A 21,085-nucleotide genomic window follows, 5' to 3' on the forward strand; every position below is an offset into this window, starting at 1 on the left:
TACCTGTGGATGTATTTCAAGACCTACCTTCAAACTCAGTGCCTCTTTGCTTGACATCATGGGAAAATCATAAGAAATCATCCAAAATTGTAGACCTCCACAAGTCTGGTTCATCCTTGGTAGCAATTTCCAAATGCCTGAAGGTACCATGTTCATCTGTAATGACATCTGAAATGTCCTCTGGTCTGATGAAACAAAAATAGAACTGTTTGGCCATAATGATCATTGTTATGTTTGGAGGTAAAAGGGGGAGGCTTGTAAGCCAAAGAACACCATCCCAACCGTGAAGCACGGGGATGGCAGCATCATGTTGTAGGGGTGCTTTGCTGCAGGAAGGACTGGTGCACTTCACAAAATAGATGGCATCATGAGGAATGAAAATTATGTGGATATATTAAAGCAACATCTCAAGACATCAGTCAGGAAGTTGAAGCTTGGTCGCAAATGGGTCTTCCAAATGGACAATGACCCCAAGCATACTTCCAAAGTTGTGGAAAATGGCTTAAGGACAACAAAGTCAAGGTATTGGAGTGGCCATCACAAAGCCCTGATCTCCTCCTATAGAACATTTGTGGGCAGAACTGAAAGTGTGTGCGAGCAAGGAGGCCTACAAAACTGACTCAGTTACACCAGCTCTGTCAAGAAGAATGGGCCAAAATTCACCCAACTTATTGTGGGAAGATAGTGGAAGGCTACCTGAAACGTTTGTCCCAGGTTAAACAATTTAAAGGCAATGCTACCATATACAAATTGAGTGTATGTAAACTTCTGACCCACTGGGTGTGATGAAAGAAATAAAAGCTGAAATAAATACTTCTCTCTACTATTATTCTGACATTTCACATTCTTAAAATAAAGTGGTGATCCTAACTGACCTAAGACAGGGTATTTTTACTAGTATTAAATGTCAGGAATTGTGAAAACCTGAGTTTAAATGTATTTGGCTAAGGTGTATGTAAACTTCTGACCTCAACTGTATATGCACTGTACAGCCTAACCCTATAGATGTTGCACTCACGTAATGGAGTATCCACCTACTCCGTGACACTCACAGAACACAACCGTGTAGAGTTTACATCAAATATTAGCATTTTCACTCTTATTGTGGGACTCTAAACACCAGTGCTTAGAATCTGATGATCAAATGAACCACATTAAGCTCACCAGTCAACCTACTGACGCAGCTCGAAGTGTACATGGGAATATCTTTGTTTAGTCTCAATGGCTGAGTTATACAACCTTCCAAAGTCAATTACTTAAAACCGTTTTCCTTTACTGTGCTTTCAATGGGCATTGAGTCATTTTACAATGTAAGACTGTCACAGTCAATTGAGCTATTCATCTTCTGAAAACTGCAGACAATTACTTTTGACTGTCCATGGTAAATTCTAAACATAACTGACTTGAGCTATTAGAGGGCAGCAGACCAGGGTTTAAATCAGCAACCCTTGCAGGTATGCAAGTACACCACCTGTGCCATTAAGGCCAATACCTTTTGGCCAAATTTAAAGGTTAAAATAGTTCATTTCCTTTCTTCACATGTTGTTGAAATATTGTATAATGCACCTTTTTAAAGCTGCAATATGTAATAAAAGTTAGTTCTGTCATTCTCATTAAAAGCAAGTCTAAGAAGCGGTAGTTATGTTCTATGTGCGCTATTTCTATGCTTCCCATTTTGTTTTTGCGTCTTACTTTTGGGTTTGCACACCAGTTTCAAACAGCTGAAAAACTTTTTTTCACAGCAGTTTAGATGGTACAATGATTCTCTACACTATACTTTCTTGTTTTTTCACTAACTGAAATTAGGCAAACTATTAGAATTTTAGCAACCGGAAAAGGGCGGAGCGATTTCTACATAGTGCACCTCTAACAGAAAATCACCTTCCGGTGTAAAAACAATTGGAATTAAAAACAGATTAAGTTAACGGAGAAGTAGGCATTGGTCTGAAGATGAAAAAGAAAGGGAATTCACATGAGCAACACAATACCTACTCCACCCATGCTCTACCAAGGAAAAATACCAAGGGAAAATGCATTAAGGCCTATGTTTACTTGTAAGTCCATTAGTCTGGTGAATCTCTCGTGACAGCGTTGTAGAAGTCACAGCAGAACCCCATGTCCGTTAGTTTATTTTGAATGCACACACCAGGCACACGGCCGCGGGGGAGGCCTCCTTCGATTCCATTTTCACACTGACACAAAAAGTCATACACACTCAAACAGTAGCTGGTAGCACAGTTCTCCCATGCAGCACACAGGCAACTCCATCCATTGGGGCATCTAGCTTGTCGGAGAACATAATTCTCCTGCGTGAGTGCGCCCCCATGCAGCCATGCACGTAGAGTGGTTGTAGTGTAGTTAATAGCATCCATATTGTAGAAGCCAAGGCTCGGGCCCTGCATTGAGTGGCAGGATAAGCCCCATTCCCACTACATCCACAAAGTAAATGTCCAAGATGTGTAAGAAGTCTGGGTAAAAAAGTATTAATTGATAATGGCCTTTCAGTCAAGTACTTGCCTGCCTGACAGCTAGCAGTTAGGGAGATGGTGGTTGCCTTGCCTGTCATGAATAAAGTCAAGTATTGTATGCTGTATGTTGCCTCTGTCTGGTCTTAACCTTTATTATAGTTGACTTTCCACTCCTCAAACCCTCCAAACAGCCGTTACATTACTCCAACTTGGAAAATAGTTTGAGGCGCAATGATGTAGTAATGGTAGTGTCTATTTGTCAGGTTGTAAAAAAAACGGCTAGCCGGAGCTCGTCTGAGCAGTCTGCTGTGAATGCCCTCACCTGCTGGTAATTAATGCTGATTGTTTTTTTGGTTCTGCCCACTATAGTGCTGTCTGGGTAGAACATGATGTTGAGGCCCATTACCGTCTTAATTGTCACCACCACACACACGCGGACACAGTTTTTTCCATTGAAGGTATTTCTTTATGTGTGGTAATCCAAATGACTTGTGATTTTAATTGCAGATGCACGCACAACACTAAAAAAACACTGTAAACTCGGTCGCCGGCCAAATGTACATATTTTGTCGACGGTCGACGACTAAAAACACTCTAAACTAGAGTGGGCGGAGACAGAGTCGATGTCCATTCAAACTCGCTGATTTGCTGGAAGGGCCTTTTTTACACAGGTTGTTTTGTCAATTACGAGTGACTGGAGTCAGGAAAGGCCGTGTGGGTCAAGGATTTAAATGGATTTCAATGGCTGGAAAGAAAGGCATGAGTACCTTGGCTCCGTTCCTGAGGTTTTGATGCATTTTAGCTAAATATTTTGATTTTGAGCATAAAAAAACACTAGAACCATTGAGAAAAAAACATAACATTGAATTGTTTTTTTATTTGGCTTTTCATAACAGCTTTTTTATTAGATTGTCACAGGGTAAGCACTGCCTCCCTTGATAGCACATCACTGATTCACACTGATTTAGGGGCTAGCTAGGCCTTCTGTAAATTGCATTATGTCTGAACCATTGACATGCCAAACTTTGTCAATTAGCAAGATTAAATTCACCGTAGATAAGGCTTTAAAAGAGTTAATCATTAGAGTCAAATTCCCCACCACCCCCCCCCAAAATTGTTTTAGATAGGCTATGTCTACAAAATGGGGGGAAACCAGTAATTGTTTGATGTTTCTAAATACGAGATTCACCGGCTGTGTCAGGGCTGGATAGGCTGCGCTTCCGCTCTCAAAATCCATGCCATTACCAACGGCATTACCTTTAAGACCTGTCTTTTGATGGGTCTTAAAACCTCCCTTTGGTGCTGCATGAAATGGTGACTTTTAGCTTGTCCTTAAGGACACACCTCATATTGTCACCCCTCCCACCTGATTTTAGACAGGTAAATTGCGGAACCTGGTGGAAGTGGTGGAAAATGCCAGTGCGAGAGTTTTTAAATGACGAGATTGCAAACTAACGTGCATTTAACACTTCCGCCTCCTTAGCGCCAGCCGAAAAGAGCCTCTAGGGTTATGTGTTTAACACTTCCGCCTCCTTAGCGCCAGCCGAAAAGAGCCTCTAGGGTTATGTGTTTAACACTTCCGCCTCCTTAGCGCCAGACGAAAAGGGCCTCTAGGGTTATGTGTTTAACACTTCCGCCTCCTTAGCGCCAGCCGAAAAGAGCCTCTAGGGTTATGTGAGAGAGACATCTGGCTCTTATTGTCTTTGCTTTGTCTGCCTGCAGATCTTTAAGTACAAGAACATCCGAGGCAAGTTCTTCCCTTGCCTTCTGCCCAAGTCTCACAGTACTGCTGATACACTGCCGTTCACTGTGCCTGGCTCCGGGAAGGCCTCTGTGCAGGTACACATGCTCACCCAGACACATACAAGCTCACAGAGAAATGCCTGTCTTTTTAACCACCAATTGTTAATTTATTTTTATTATTCTCCTCTCTTTCTCTCAGGTGTTGCGTTCTGTGGATCGCTGGTCAGCCGGCACTTGTGAGAGCTCTATCCTCAATGCCTACATTCATACCATCGAGAACAGCGAACACTACATCTATATCGAGGTAACTCTGCTACCAGCACATTACGTACATTACAGACACATTATTTTATTGCACTCATTTACCAGACTCATAACCACACTACTTCTATGCCGTATCCATCCTCTCTACCTGTTTGCTTGCTGCAGGTAGAAATCAACCAGGGGACAAGGTTGTTTTTTTGTTACGCCAGACAGTGCACTGGCCTCCCCCACAGTCTTGTGACTGTGTCTCTGTACTGAAGTAAACAGCTCAAGGTTGAGATAATGACCACCCTCATATGCCTCCACAGTCCACATGATCCTAGTGCTATCAAGTCCAATTGAATGCATAGATTTTCAAATGAGATGAATAGTTCAATGAGGTGTTTGTTTTTAAATATGCAAATGAGATGAATAGTTCAATGATAAATATGCATTGTTTCCATATCTCTTTTCACTGGAAATGGTTGTTTTATTAATGGGACACAAGGGTTAGAAAGATGTATTTTCTCCCAACCTTGCTTTATTTCCCTATCCCTGCCTATTCCCGTCTCTCTAACATTGTCATGTGGGTTTTATTTGCTGTTCTATGTGAGCAGCTTGAAGTCTGGATGCTTTAACAGCAATGTCCCTTCCTGGTCACAAGTTCAGCTCCCTACCCATCACACCCCACAGCATCAAACAGAGACCAGAGCCATATATGCATGGCTCTGACCGAGATTCCATCTGTCCCTCTCTCTACCTCTCTGCTCTCAGAACCAGTTCTTCATCAGCTGTGCTGACGGGAAGAACGTGCACAATGGCATCGGTGACGCGATCGTGAAGAGGATCCTACGTGCACACAGGTGTGGTTCTACCACCATGTCTGTCTGAGTTGAATCTGCCAACACACAGCTTGGTTTACTGTATAACATGATATTACTGGACTGGTTTATACATGTTTTATACATGTTTGTCTGTTGATTATCTGTTTCAATAAGTAAAGTTAAATTATCATGATTCAATATTTTTTATGTTACAAATACATTGTTGCCAATAGTTTCTTTCTATATAACTCTCTCCTCTGCTACCCCATTCCATAACTCTCTTGTTGTTCCTCAGTGAGCAGAATAAATACAGGGTGTTTGTGGTGGTGCCCCTGCTGCCTGGGTTTGAAGGAGACATCAGTGAGGGAGGTGGGAATGCCATCCAAGCTATACTACACTTCACTTACAGGTCAGAACCCTCCCTTATGGGCCTTCATGCACGTTCACACACACGTTCACACACACATACACATACACACACACACACACTGTACCCAGAAAACTGGGAACATTTTCAGAACATTAGCTAAGATTCCCATTAAGTTGTAGTTAAGGTTTTATCTAATATTAGGATGGTAACATTCTCCCCCCCCAAAAAATGTCATGAAATATCCTTGGAATGTTCTAACATTCACTAAAATATTGTGCACAACATCTGTAACAGCCACCACAGAACAGTCCCCTAAACGTTCTCATTAGGTTTCCAGGTAATGTAATAACACAATGTACCAGTCATGTTTTCCCAGCAAACAAAATTGGTTCTGTGACATTCGTTAGGTTGCGGCAAATGTTCTCATTAGACAAAAACTGTCCAGTTGTGCTGAAGATTATACACTGAGTGTCCAAAACATTATGAACACCTGCTCTTTCCATGGCATAGACTGGCCAGGTGAAAGCTATGATTCCTTATTGATGTAACTTGTTAAATCCACTTCAATCAGTGTAATTGAAGGGGAGGAGACAGATTAAAGAAGAATGTTTGAGCCTTGAGACAATTGAGACATGGATTGTGTACGTGTGCCATTCAGAGGGTGAATGGGTAAAACAAAAGATTTTAAGTGCCTTTTGAAAGGGATATGGTAGTAGATGCCAGACGCACCAGTTTGTGTCAAGAACTGCAACGCTGCTGGGTTTTTTGTTTTTCACACAACAGTTTTCCATGTGTATCAAGGGTGGGGGGGAGAGGGGTGCAACTCAATAATAGGAAGGCGTTCTTAATGTTTTGTCCACTCAGTGTACAATACTTGTATAAAACATTCACCTGATGTTGCAAGAACGTTCCCAGAATACATTTTGTCTGTTCTTTCATTAGGTTGTGGGAACAGTCTGGTGGGGACATCACAAAATATATGTTTCCAAAACACAAACAACTGGCCAGTTGTGCGGATGATTGTACAATGTTTATTTTAGGGTGCACAGGACATTCCCTTAATGTTGACAGAACACCTGGTCTAAGTTCTTTGAAGGTTCCCAGAACATTTCATTAAGTTATGTGAGTTGTCTGGGATGTTGCAAGAATATTATTTTGATATTCACGAAGGTTACACAGAACATTACCACAATGTTCCAAAATGTCCAAATAAGTCAGTTTTTATGACGTTCATAGCTTATTTTGTTAAGGTTTAACATAATATTCCATTGTTCACACAATATACATTTACCTCTTGGAGGTCCGCAGGACATTTCAATAACGTTTATAAAATTGTATATTTAAGGTTTACCTAATATTACCACAACATGCTCAGCATGCAAATGTGTAGCTCCTTAAAGCCGATTTGAATACATCCCCATTATGTTTCTCTCCAGATTTTATGGCAATTCGCATTTGAGGACTGTATTGTAGGCAATGGCGTGTATTCATGGATGCCAAGGCAAGCCAGGCTTCCCCCGAAAATGTACCAATATATTTTTTTAAATTAGTAAATTATTATTTTTTTCTCTGTGTGTTTCATAATTTTCCTTCAATTTGCAAGAAGCTGAATGTATCTCACTAGAAAGCATCCAAGCGAGCGAAACTGTGCCCCTCTGTCTCTCTCTGATGCTGTCTGGTCCAAACGATTATGACATTGTTGCCACCCAAAGCATTGAAGGCAAGGGAAGCCAGTGAGTATCTGGCTTCCTTTTGACAAAAAAAGTGAATGGTCCTGGCGTACTGAAAAAAAAGTGTCAAGGGAAGCCAGCTTGGACTTGGCGTCACTGAGCATATGTCATTGACTGAAAAACTTGAATTGTTGAATCTTGTTGTGTTGTTGTCCTCCGATGGCTAGCCAGCTAGATAAAATTGTCCTAAATTAGCCATGGAGTTGGGGATTTGGACGTGTAGTTTTACTTAATTCTCCGTATTGACCAATGATTATAACTGCAATTCTGATCCAACCATTAATTCATACATTGTTGTGCCCCTGGCCTGAGAGGATAGAAGTTCAATTTGTAGCTCGATGTAGATGGCTAATGTTGACGAGCTAATATTGACCATGAATGGAAGTTAGACTAGCAAGCAAGCATTTTTGCCAGTGTTAGGTTCTAAATAAACACAGTAAAAACTCATGGAAGATTAGTAAATCTCAAACCAAGTTTATTCACCCGCCGTGTCATACAGCTACATGAGACAAAGACATATTCAAACAAGCACTGATATTTAACCCTTCCTCCTGAATCTCCTCCTTACACATCTGAACAGCCAATACACCTCTGTTGCTAGACAGAACTTTGATATCTGTTCTTCCTCACCTCATTTGACCTGACCTCGGCCCCAAATTCCTCACTCCTCCCCATAGGATCCCTGTTGTCTAACAATAACATATTCTGACAGAATGTAAATGTTCTTCATTCCCCTCTCTCCCTCAGTGACATGACTAAGGATATTTCATATTTTCAAGTTTAGAAGTCAGAACCCTTCACCAGATAGCCTAGGACAACAAAAACTAAAAGTGTGTACTATATGACAGAGTGATAGACCGTTTCTTCAACATAAGAGTGGAAGCCATCATCATCCATTGGCGTTTCTCTACAAGTAGGGTGTCAACATGTTTTTGTACTTGCACAAACTCACACGCACACAGAAATCAGAACCATGGACGAGCCACATCATATTTAGCTTACGTTGATTGGACTAAATTGTTTTTGGTTTCTTTTTAGTTGTCACTGTATTAGACTAAGCAGAGGTGATTTGATGATGTTGAAATGGTGCTGGAATATTGGAGGCAGCTCCTGTTTTCTTTCCGTCATGCGGTAACTCTCTGTGGTTCTAAATCAATAGTTGTTTAGTGGTCCGAAAATGTGGGAAACATTAACCTCTAGCGTCGAGCAATCCTGTATCCGGGAGCGTAATCATAGCCTCAAGCTCATTACCATAACGCAACGTTTCCTATTCATGAAAATTGCAAATGAAATAAACATATTCAAACACAAGCTTAGCCTTTTGTTAACAACACTGTCATCTCAGATTTTCAAAATATGCTTTTCAACCAAAGCTACACAAGCATTTGTGTAAGAGTATTGATAGCCTAGCATAGCATTAAGCCTAGCATTCAGCAGGCAACATTTTCACAAAAACAAGAAAAGCATTCAAATAAAATAATTTACCTTTGAAGAACTTCGGATGTTTTCAATGACGAGACTCTTAGTTAGATAGCAAATGTTAATTTTTTCCAAAAATATTATTTGTGTAGATGAAATAGCTCCTTTTTGTTCATCACGTTTGGCTAAGAAAAAGACCGGAAAATGCATTCACTTACAACGCCGAACCTTTTTCCAAATTAGCTCCATAATATCGACAGAAACATGGCAAACATTGTTTAAAATCAACTTTCAAGGTGTTTTTCACATATCTATTCGATAATCTATCAGTGGTGGCAGTTGGCTTCTCATCAGAAGCAAACGGAAAAATACTGCATCTGGAGATTACGCAGTAATTGCGACGGAGGACACCAAGCGACCACCTGGTAGATGTAGTATCTTATGGTCAATCTTCCAATGATATGCCTACATATACGTCACAATGCTGCAGACACCTTGGGGAAAACGTGGAAAACGTAAGCTGACTCCTAGCTCCTTCACAGCCATATAAGGAGTCATTAGCATGAGGCGGTTTTAAAAAATGCGGCACTTCCTGATTGGATTTTATCTGGGTTTTTTCTGTAACATCAGTTCTCTGGCACTCACAGACAATATCTTTGCAGTTTTGGAAACGTCAGTGTTTTCTTTCCAAAGCTGTCAATTATATGCATAGTCGAGCATCTTTTCGTGACAAAATATATTGTTTAAAACGGGAACATTTTTCATCCAAAAATTAAAATAGCGCCACCTATATCCAAGAAGTTAATTAACTTGCTTGACCATGCTGTAGGTCATCTGTCTGTTACTGTACATGAAATATGCTTTGTGGACAGAGGTTGCTATTCGTTTTTGTGTTAAAACAAAGGTGTGGTTGAATTCTGCTACAGTGTCTTCTTATTGTCTCGACATTTAGATCACAGTCAGAAGACATGAATTAACAGATTATAGAGCAAACAACCCAATTATCACAACACATACCGTGGCAAGAAAAAGTATGTGAACTCTTTGGAAATACCTGGAGTTCTACATAAATTGATAATAAGATTTGATCTGATCTTCATCTAGGTCACAACAATAGACACAGTCTGCTTAAACTAATAACACAAACAATTATACCTTTTCATGTCTTTATTGAACACACCGTGTAAACATTCACAGTGCATAGTGGAAAAGTATGTGAACCCTTGGATTTAATAACTGGTTGACCCTCCTTTGGCAGCAATAGCCTCAACCAAATGTTTTCTGTAGTTGCGGATCAGACCTGCACAACGGTCAGAAGGAATTTTGGACCATTCCTCTTTACAAAACTGTTTCAGTTCAGCATTCTTGGGATGTTTGGTGTGAACTGCTCTCTTGAGGTCATGCCACATCTCAATTGGGTTGAGGTCAGGACACTGACTGGGCCACTCCAGAAGGCATATTGTCTTCTGTTGAAGCCATTCTGTTGATTTACTTCTGTGTTTTGTGTTGTTGTCCAGTTGCATCCCCCAATTTTTGTTGAGCTTCAATTGGCGGACAGACAGCCTTACATTCTCCTGCAAAATGTCTTGGTAAACTTGGGAATTCATTTTTCTGTTGATGATAGCAAGCTGTCCAGGCCCTGAGGCAGCAAAGCAGCCCCAAACCATGATGCTCCCTTCACCATACTTTACAGTTGGGATTAAGTTTTGATATTTGTGTGCTGTGACTTTTTTTCTCCACACATACTGTTGTGTGTTCTTTCCAAACAACTCAACTTTCATCTGTCCACAGAATATTTTGCCAGTAGCACTGTGAAACATCCAGGTGCACTTTTGCAAACTTCAGAATGTTTTTTTGGACAGCAGTGGCTTCTTCCATGGTGTCCTCCCATGAACACCATTCTTGTTTAGTGTTTTACCTAGCGTAGACTTGTCAACGGAGATGTTAGCATGTTCCAGAGATTTCTGTAAGTCTTTAGCTGACACTCTAGGAGTCTTCTTAACCTCATTGAGCATTCTGCGCTGTGCTCTTGTAGTCATCTTTGCAGGATGGCCACTCCTAGGGAGAGTAGCAACAGTGCAGAACTTTCTCTGTTTATAGACAATTTGTCTTACCATGGACTGATGAGCATCAAGGCTTTTAGAGATACTTGTGTAACCCTTTCCAGCTTTATGCAAGTCAACAATTCTTAATTGTAGGTATTCTGAGATTTCTTTTGTTCGAGGCATGGTTCACATCAGGCAATGCTTCTTGTGAAACACAAACTCTAATTTTGTGAGTTTTTTTTATTGGGCAAGGCGGCTCTAAATAGCATCTCATTGATTGGACTCCAGGTTAGTTGACTCCTGACTCCAATTAGCTTTTGAAGAAGTCATTAGCCTAAGGGTTCACATACTTTTTCCAACCTACACTGTGAAGGTTTAAATTATGTCTAAACAATACAATCATTTGTGTGTTATTAGTTTAAGCACACAATGTTTGTCTTGTTGTGACTTCGATGAATGAGATGAATGACTTCAAATTTGATGAGAAATGTATGCAGAAAGGGTTCACATACTTTTTCTTGCCACTGTAGGATCACTACAAGGTGATAGACACACTGCATTTTGTATTTCCTTCATAGGACATTTGAACAGCATTCAATCATACTAACACAACCATATGTTTTACACTTGATATGTTGACAATCTGCACATGTGGGGTTTGAACCTGCAATGTTTGGTTCCCAAGGCAGGTCTTTTACTGCCCTCCGTTTCCTGTAGTCCATGATATGCTCCTTTGTCTTGCTCACATTGAGGGAGGGGTTGCCAGGTCTTTGTCTCATTGTCGTCAGTGATCAGGCCTACCACCATTGTGTTGTCAACAAACTTAATGATGGTGTTGGAGTGGTGTACCGCCACACATTCGTGGGTGAACAGGGAGTACTGGAGGAGACTAAGCATGAACCCATGTACCCATGAAGTCCAAAATCCAGTTGCAGAGTGAAGTGTTCAGTCCCAGAGTCCTTAGCTTGGAGGTGTTGAACGCTGATCTGTAGTCAATGAACAGCATTCTCACATAGGTATTTCTCTTGTCCAGGTGGGAGAGGGCAGTGTGGATCTGTTGGGGTGATATTCAAATTGAAGTGGGTCCAGGGTGTATGGGATGTTGATGTGAGCCTTTCAAAGCATTTCATGGCTACAGATATGAGCGCTGTGGGGCGATACCTTGGCGTTCTTGGGCACAGGGACTATGGTGGTCTGCTTGAAACATGTAGGTATAGACTCAAAGCGAGCATACAGTGGTTGCTCCACAAAGTTTTGAGATTATGCTGCGGTATTTAGAGGTAATTTGTGGTTTAGTATGGTACCCTGCATCACCACTTCATTTCCTCAGACCAGACCGCCCCACCACACTGGGTAGCACAGAGCAACACTCTAATAATGGCGCTGACTAGGGAAACGTTCCAGCTGTTCTTAACGCCAGTCTGCACGTTCAAACTAAAACAATGTAACTAATAATGGCATCTTTATGCTTTCGTTAATAAAATAATGATAAAAATACTCTTTCAAAATGCCAATGTTTATTTAGTTATGGGATCCATAACAAATTACTATGGGACTAAATATCACTGAATTACATAAATATCCTCTATATGGCGGAGAGTCACGTCATATTTATTTTTCGATATACTGTAGTCCTACCGTTAGCGACATGAGTCTCACTAGTGTTGAGTAATGTGCTGTTAATAGTGGTGTAGGTCTTATGTATTTAAATAGCCTATTGAAGTTAGAAGCAATAGGATACAACTATTTTACTACCGTTTTGTGCTGCTCTGAGAAAAGCATGGGGACTGGTCTTGATAAATCTATGAGATTTTTTATTTTGACTGAATTTCCATTTGGGTCTTGGTTAGACTACAATTAGGATGTAGAAATGTTATGCTCTTAGTGTAACCTTTTATTTACCTAGGCAAGTCAGTTAAGAAAAATTCTTATTTACAAGGACAGCCTACTCCTTCCTCCCCATCTGGTAATTGAACCCCGATCTCCTGTGTACCCACACGACACAGAGATTCTTTAGCTAAATAGCCAAGTACTGTAGCCTACTCCCGACCGTCATGTTATACAGCGCCATATTTTCCGTTCCACAGAGTTTTTCATTTTTCTTTAGAATAGAAACCCCATAATATTAATCAAATGAATTAAGCTAAATTTCTTAAAATCCGTCCCATATACTAATTTAAAATAGTTTTTAAATTCTCTAGTACAGCCACTATTGAAGGCTATCAAATGCATCTCAAAGATGCCCTCTGGTGGTCAAACTTGCACTAACAAGCATTAATGGTACCAGTGGTTGTCACTTAAATAACTTGCCATAGAATTCTGTGGCACCACGCAAACTATGCTGCAGTACGCTGCAACTTTAAGGACGAAGCACTATAGAAGGCATTTAGCTCTACTGGTAGGCTCATGTTACTAAGCAGCACATGGCTGGGTTTCCCTTTTTAATCTGTGATAGTTTGCAAGCCCTGCCACATCTGACGAGCATCAGAGCCGGCATAGGGAGATTCAATCTTAGTCCTGTATTGACGCTTTGCCTGTTTGACTCGTTGGAGTTCGTAGCGAGATTTCTTATAAACATCTGGATTTGTGTCCCGCTCATTATGGATGTTGCCTTTAATCCATAGCTTCTGGTTGGGATATGTACGTACATTCACTGTGGGGACAATGCCATCTGTAACGATGTGAGCTGAGAGTTGGAAAGCAAGTTCAGGGAGTGAGTATTTTTAAAATAAATAAACACATAATACAAAATAAACACTAAAAACGCACAGACATAACACAGAAACAATAACACCTGGGGAAGGAACCAAAGGGAGTGACATATATAGGGAAGTGACGAAGTCCAGGTGAGTCTGATGACGCGCAGGTGTGCGTGATGATGGTGACAGGTGTGCGCCATAACGAGCAGACTGGTGACCTAGTGGTCGGAGAGGGAGAACATGTGACAGTACCCCCTTCCCGATGCACGGTTCCAGCCGCAGGACGCCGACCAAAGGAACGATCCTGGGGATCAGGAGTGGACCGGTCACCCCTGCTGATGTGGGGGAACCTGACAGATCGACTGAGGCAGGGGAGCCTGGTGATCTGGAGGAAGCAGGGGAGCCCGGCGGGCCGGCCCGAGGCAGGGGGTCTGTGGCGGCTCCCGGACCCGACGTCATTCCCACCAAAAAATAATAATAAAAAAACACCACTCCCTGATGCTTCCCTTAGAGTCGGGAAGCAAGTTCAGGGAGTGAGTGTTTTAGTAAATAAACACAACATAATACAAAATAAGAACCACGAACAACGCACAGACATAACACAGAAACAATAATGCCTGGGGAAGGAACCAAAGGGAGTGACATATATAGGGAAGGTAATCAGGAAGTGATGGAGTCCAGGTGAGTCTGATGGCGCGTAACGATGGTGACAAGTGTGTGCCATAACGAGCAGGCTGGTGACATAGAGGACGGAGAGTGAGCACACGTGACATCATCGATGCACTTATTAATAATGAAGCCGGTGACTGATGTGGTAAACTACTCACTCCTCCCCTTCCGTTTAGGTACTTAAAAATCCTACAATGTGATTTTCTGGATTTTTTTTCTCATTTTATCTGTCGTAGTTGAAGTGTACCTATGATGAAAATTACAGGCCTCTCATCTTTTTAAGTGGGAGAACTTGCACAATTGGTGGCTGACTAAATATTTTTTTTGCCCCACTGTATATGTGCTTTCTTGAGCAGGGGGACCTTGCGGGCGCTGCAGGATTTCAGTCCTTCACGGTGTAGTGTGTTACCTATTTTTTTCTTGGTGACTATGGTCCCAGCTGCCTTGAGATCATTGACAAGATCCTCCCGTGTAGTTCTGGGTTGATTCCTCACCGTTCTCATGAACATTGCAACTCCACGAGGTGAGATCTTGCATGGAGCCCCAGGCCGAGAGAGATTGACAGTTCTTTTGTGTTCCATTTGCGAATAATCGCACCAACTGTTGTCACCTTCTCACCAAGCTGCTTGGCGATGGTCTTGTAGCCCATTCCAGCCTTGTGTAGGTCTACAATCTTGTCCCTGACATCCTCGGAAAGCTCTTTGGTCTTGACCATGGTGGAGAGTTTGGAATCTGATTGATTGATTGCTTCTGTGGACGGGTGTCTTTTATACAGGTAACAAACTGAGATTAGGAGCACTCCCTTTAAGAGTGTGCTCCTAATCTCAGCTCATTACCTGTATAAAAGACACCTGGGAGCCAGAAATCTTTCTGATTGAGAGAGGGTCAAATACTTATTTACCTCATTTAAAATGCAAATCAATTTATAACATTTTTGACATGCGTTTTTCTGTTTTTTTTTTGTTGTTATTCTGTCTCACTGTTCAAATAAACCTACCATTAAAATGATAGCCTGATAATTTCTTTGTCAGTGGGCAAATGTACAAAATCAGCAGGGGATCATTTTTTTTTTCCCTCACTGTATATTCCAATTGGCTTTCTTATGCTTTAAGGAGGTACATATTTGTATGCTGAGAATGTTGTTGTAATAGTAGGTAAAACTTAAATAAAACATTTTCTAAATGTTCTTGAAACATCCTGTGGACCTCCAAGAGGTAAATGCATTTGTGATCATCAATGGACTATTATTTTAAACTTTAAACATACGATATGAATGTCATAAAAACATACTTTTTGGGAAATTGTGCAACGTGGGAATGTTCTGTGCAACCTATATGAATATTACAAGAATATTCTTGCAACATCCCAGACAACTCCCATAACTTAATTAAATGTTCTGGGAAACTAAAGACCTTAGACCAGGTGTTCTTTCAACATTTTTACAACATTCTAGGATTTTTCTATGCAACCCAATTTAAACATTGTATGAATGTCATCACAACTGAGCATATTTTGTGTTTTAGGAATGTATCTCTTGTAATGTACCCACACTGTACCCACACAAACTAATTAAATGTTCTGGGAACCGTTTAAAGAACCCAGAACGGCTGTTCTGTCAACATTCTTGCAACAACAAAGGAATGTTTTGTGCACTCTGATACAAACATTTTCTGAATGTCAACACAACTGGACAGTTTTTTTATGTTCCCAAAATGCTATCTCGTGTCATGTTACCACAACCTAAATCAATATTCTGGGGGCCTTTAAAGAAAAGATGAAATGTGTTCTAGGAACATTCTTGCAACATCAGGTGAATATTTTTTTGTACCCTAAATGAAACATTGTAGAATCAGCCACACAGTTGGAAAGTTTTTATGTTTTGGTAACATATACAGTGCCTTGCGAAAGTATTCGGCCCCCTTGAACTTTGCGACCTTTTGCCACATTTCAGGCTTCAAACATAAAGATATAAAACTGTATTTTTTTTGTGAAGAATCAACAACAAGTGGGACACAATCATGAAGTGGAACGACATTTATTGGATATTTCAAACTTTTTTAACAATTCAAAAACTGAAAAATTGGGCGTGCAAAATTATTCAGCCCCTTTACTTTAAGTGCAGCAAACTCTCTCCAGAAGTTCAGTGAGGATCTCTGAATGATCCAATGTTGACCTAAATGACTAATGATGATAAATACAATCCACCTGTGTGTAATCAAGTCTCCGTATAAATGCACCTGCACTGTGATAGTCTCAGAGGTCCGTTAAAAGCGCAGAGAGCATCATGAAGAACAAGGAACACACCGGGCAGTTCCGAGATACTGTTGTGAAGAAGTTTAAAGCCGGATTTGGATACGAAGAGATTTCCCAAGCTTTAAACATCCCAAGGAGCACTGTGCAAGCGATAATATTGAAATGGAAGGAGTATCAGACCACTGCAAATCTACCAAGACCTGGCTGTCCCTCTAAACCTTCAGCTCATACAAGGAGAAGACTGATCAGAGATGCAGCCAAGAGGCCCATGATCACTCTGGATGAACTGCAGAGATCTACAGCTGAGGTGGGAGACTCTGTCCATAGGACAACAATCAGTCGTATATTGCACAAATCTGGCCTTTATGGAAGAGTGGCAAGAAGAAAGCCATTTCTTAAAGATATCCATAAAGTGTTGTTTAAAGTTTGCCACAAGCCACCTGGGAGACACACCAAACATGTGGAAGAAGGTGCTCTGGTCAGATGAAACCAAAATTGAACTTTTTGGCAACAATGCAAAACGTTATGTTTGGCTTAAAAGCAACACAGCTCATCACCCTGAACACACCATACCCACTGTCAAACATGGTGGTGGCAGCATAATGGTTTGGGCCTGCTTTTCTTCAGCAGGGACAGGGAAGATGGTTAAAATTGATGGGAAGATGGATGGAGCCAAATACAGGACCATTCTGAAAGAAGACCTGATGGAGTCTGCAAAAGACCTGAGACTGGGATGGAGATTTGTCTTCCAACAAGACAATGATCCAAAATATAAAGCAAAATCTACAATGGAATGGTTCAAAAATAAACATATCCAGGTGTTAGAATGGCCAAGTCAAAGTCCAGACCTGAATCCAATCGAGAATCTGTGGAAAGAACTGAAAACTGCTGTTCACAAATGCTCTCCATCCAACCTCACTGAGCTCGAGCTGTTTTGCAAGGAGGAATAGGAAAACATTTCAGTCTCTCGATGTGCAAAACTGATAGAGACATACCCCAAGTGACTTACAGCTGTCATCGCAGCAAAAGGTGGCGCTACAAAGTATTAACTTAAGGGGGCTGAATAATTTTGCACGCCCAATTTTTCAGTTTTTTATTTGTTAAAAAAGTTTGAAATATCCAATAAATGTCGTTCCACTTCATGATTGTGTCCCACTTGTTGTTGATTTTTCACAAAAAATACAGTTTTATATCTTTATGTTTGAAGCCTGAAATGTGGCAAAAGGTCGCAAAGTTCAAGGGGGCCGAATACTTTCGCAAGGCACTGTATTTTGTGATGTCCCCACAATGTTTTCACCTGACTGTAAATGTGTTCTAAGAACGTTTTTGCAACATCAGGCAAACGTTTTATACACATTCTATAGTCATTAGTTTTGTGTTATGAGAACATTGCAGAACTTTCACAGAACCAATTTTGTTTTACTGCATAGACACTAAGACACAATCACTTATGTCATACTGTATGACGTTAAAACATTTTGTAGTGATTTTGTTTTTTAGACAACTGAGATTGTTGATTTGATGCTATAAGTAATATGTATTTGTCACAGGACCATGTGCCGTGGAGAGTACTCCATACTGATGAGATTGAGAGAACGTGAGTTTTCTTTTCAATTCAACCTAATATCTGTCATCTCTGATAACATTTCTGCTTATCTTTTTCTCTTATGTTTGGCTTATCCTCCCGCTTACTGAAGACTCATAGGTACATTACATGGCCAAAAGTATGTGGACACCTGCTCGTCGAACATCTCATTCCAAAATCATGGGCATTAATATGAAGTTGGTCCCCCCCCTTTGCTGCTATAACAGCTTCCACTCTTCTGGGAGGGCTTTCCACTAGATGTTGGAACATTGCTGCAGGGACTTGCTTCCATTCAGCTACAAGAGCATTAGTGAGGTCGGGCACTGATGTTAAGCTCGCAGTCGGCGTTCCAATTCATCCCAAAGGTGTTCGATGGGGTTGAAGTCTGTGCAGGCCAGTCAAGTTCTTCCACACCGATCTCAACAAAACCATTTCTATATGGACAGCATTGTCATGCTGAAACAGGAAAGGGTCTTCCCCAAACTGTTGCCAAAAAGTTGGAAGCACAGAATTGTCTAGATCAGGGGTGGGCAACTCCAGTCCTCGAGGGCCTGATTGGTGTCACACTTTTTCTCCATCCCTAGCAAACACAGCTGATTAATCAAATTTCATTTTAACCTGAAGATCATGATTAGGTGATTATTGGAGTCACGTGTATTAGCTAGGGTAAAACTGTGACACAGAGAACTGGAATTGCCCACCCCTGGTCTAGATTTTTCATTATTCCTCCTGCACCAAACTTTACAGTTGGCACTATGCATTCGGGCAGGTAGCGTTCTCCTGGCATCCGCCAAACCCAGATTCATCCATCGGACTGCCATATGGTGCATTGTGATTCATCACTCCAGAGAACGCGTTTCCACTCCTCCAGTCCAATGTCGAGGAGCTTTACACCACTCAAGCCGACGCTTGGCATTGTGCTTGGTGATCTTAGGCTTGTTTGCGGCTGCTTGGCCATGGAAACCCATTTCATGAAGCTCCCGACGAACAGTTTTTGTGCTGACGTTGCTTCCAGAGGCAGATTGGAACTCGGTAGTAAGTGTTGCAACCGAATGCAGACGATTTTTATGCGCTTCAGCACTCGGCAATTCCGTTCTGTGACCTTGTGTGGCCTACCACTTCACGGCTGAGCCGTTGTTGCTCCTAGACATTTCCATTGCACAATAACTGCACTTACAGTTGACCGGGGCAGCTCTAGCAGGGCAGAAATTTGACGAACTGACTTGTTGAAAAGGGGTATTCTATGACAGTGCAACATTGAAAGGCACTGAGCTCTTCAGTATGGGCCATTTTACTGCCAATGTTTGTCTATGGAGATTGCATAGTTGTGTGCTTGATTTTTATACACCTGTCAGCAACAGGTGTGGCTGAAATAGCGGATTCTACTCATTTTGAAGGGGCGACCACATTCTTTTTGTGCATCTGCCTTTACTATCTATACTAACTATAGTATAGTTCTCCATTCTCCTCATACTTAATCAGTTCATCCTCTTTTCCGATAATGCCATGTGTCTTCTCATGTTTAAATTGTGCTCCCGTTTCCTTAGCGTTAATTTTTTCATTGGCTTCAGCTCTATGCCAGTGTGCCAAACAACCAGTGTGTCCCCCTCCCCCCAGTTGAGAACCAGTGGAGCAAGTACATCACCCTGTGTGGCCTGCGCACGCACTCCCAGATCTCCCAGTCCCTGGTCACAGAGCTCATCTACGTACACAGCAAGACCCTCATAGCTGATGACCGCCGCTACATCATCGGTGAGTCACCATCATCACAGCCTCACTTGAGACAGATTCAGAGATGAGATGACACATAATTGTGTCTGGAATGGCACCTTATTCCTTATATAATGAAGTCATTTTGCTCTTGACAAAATGAGTGTACTAAATAGGGGTTAGGGTGCCATTTCCAATGCTGGCTGTGACTCATTGCTGGGATCAATCACAGGCTGCTAATTACTGCCTCTGCATAATAATCACAAGATGAAAAAACAAGCTGCTATATATACATCCATCCTGGACTTAAGGGGAGGGTGAGGGAGGGGAACTTAAAAGGCACCACCCTCATTAAAGATTAATGTGATCTTTAATGATATCATTATACAATATGTTCTGGTTTGTAGTAGGATGTTTATACACATACACTCCACACTGTGTAATGTCCCTCCCTTTTGGTACCACCCACTGAAACTCTTCATCTGGCATCCCACTGCTAAGCTAAGCTTCCCCTAAAGTAAATTGAATTAAATTGCCAAAATGATATAGCCTATTTAGCCTACTCCTATCTATACAGAAATAAATAGAATCATTCAAAAGAGGCTAGTACACCAGAAAGGATGATTTTGGAGGATCGGAGAATCATGAGCTTCTTAAAAATAAAAAGCTGTGGATTGTTTTAAATCGCATAGCCTGTCGGAAGGGCCTCTAATTTGGGCAGCGCATTTGGCAAATACCAAATAGATGATTGTTGAATTGCGAATGTCAGTGAACGAGAAGCCCAGCCAGGCATATCGCAATATTTCAAATTACAATTGTGGGAAAACATAGTTTGGAAAACAAATGGCTATTCCTGTAAAGAGAAGACAATGAAAATACTCATCTGTCTTTTAGTTATACAAATTCACATCTTAATTGAGCAAACATTAGCCTATCTTATTGGCAGCAGCGTAGCATCAGCCATATCCCCAGTGAGTGCGCACATTCACTGTCTTTATCATTGGGTTAGTGGCACTTTGTTTTTGGACAGTATTTGTGTCTCTCCTTTTTGTTGGCCTATTAGAACGTTGCAGACAACATCATTTTTATTGATCTATTTGTCAGTTAGCAGATTATTGTTTTTGTATTTTAAAAGATTATACTTACGTCTCCAGTCAAATAAAGTATAGTAGAATTGCATGAAATTCGTTTATAAAAGGGCACATTTTTTTCTATAAAAAGAAAGGGTAAGAAATATATCTATTATAAACTGGGTGGTTTGAGCCCTGAATGGTGATTTGACTGACAGCCGTGGTATATCAGACCGTATACAACGGGTATGACAAAA

The 21,085-nt window shown here is 41.1% G+C and overlaps 1 protein-coding gene across 2 annotated transcripts in view; it reads left to right on the forward strand.

Moving 5' to 3' along the window:
- LOC135550618 (phospholipase D2-like) overlaps positions 1-21,085 on the forward strand; it is a 36,659-nt gene that overhangs the window by 12,087 nt on the left and 3,487 nt on the right. For both annotated transcript variants that reach the window (XM_064981598.1, XM_064981599.1), the window contains exons 16-21: positions 4,191-4,307; positions 4,411-4,515; positions 5,229-5,317; positions 5,574-5,687; positions 18,014-18,060; positions 19,666-19,800. In XM_064981598.1, the coding sequence (XP_064837670.1) occupies positions 4,191-4,307; positions 4,411-4,515; positions 5,229-5,317; positions 5,574-5,687; positions 18,014-18,060; positions 19,666-19,800 (607 nt within the window). The remainder of the gene's footprint in view (positions 1-4,190; positions 4,308-4,410; positions 4,516-5,228; positions 5,318-5,573; positions 5,688-18,013; positions 18,061-19,665; positions 19,801-21,085) is intronic.

The sequence above is a fragment of the Oncorhynchus masou genome, chromosome 12 (assembly GCF_036934945.1).
Source record: "Oncorhynchus masou masou isolate Uvic2021 chromosome 12, UVic_Omas_1.1, whole genome shotgun sequence".
Taxonomy (NCBI): Eukaryota; Metazoa; Chordata; class Actinopteri; order Salmoniformes; family Salmonidae; genus Oncorhynchus; species Oncorhynchus masou.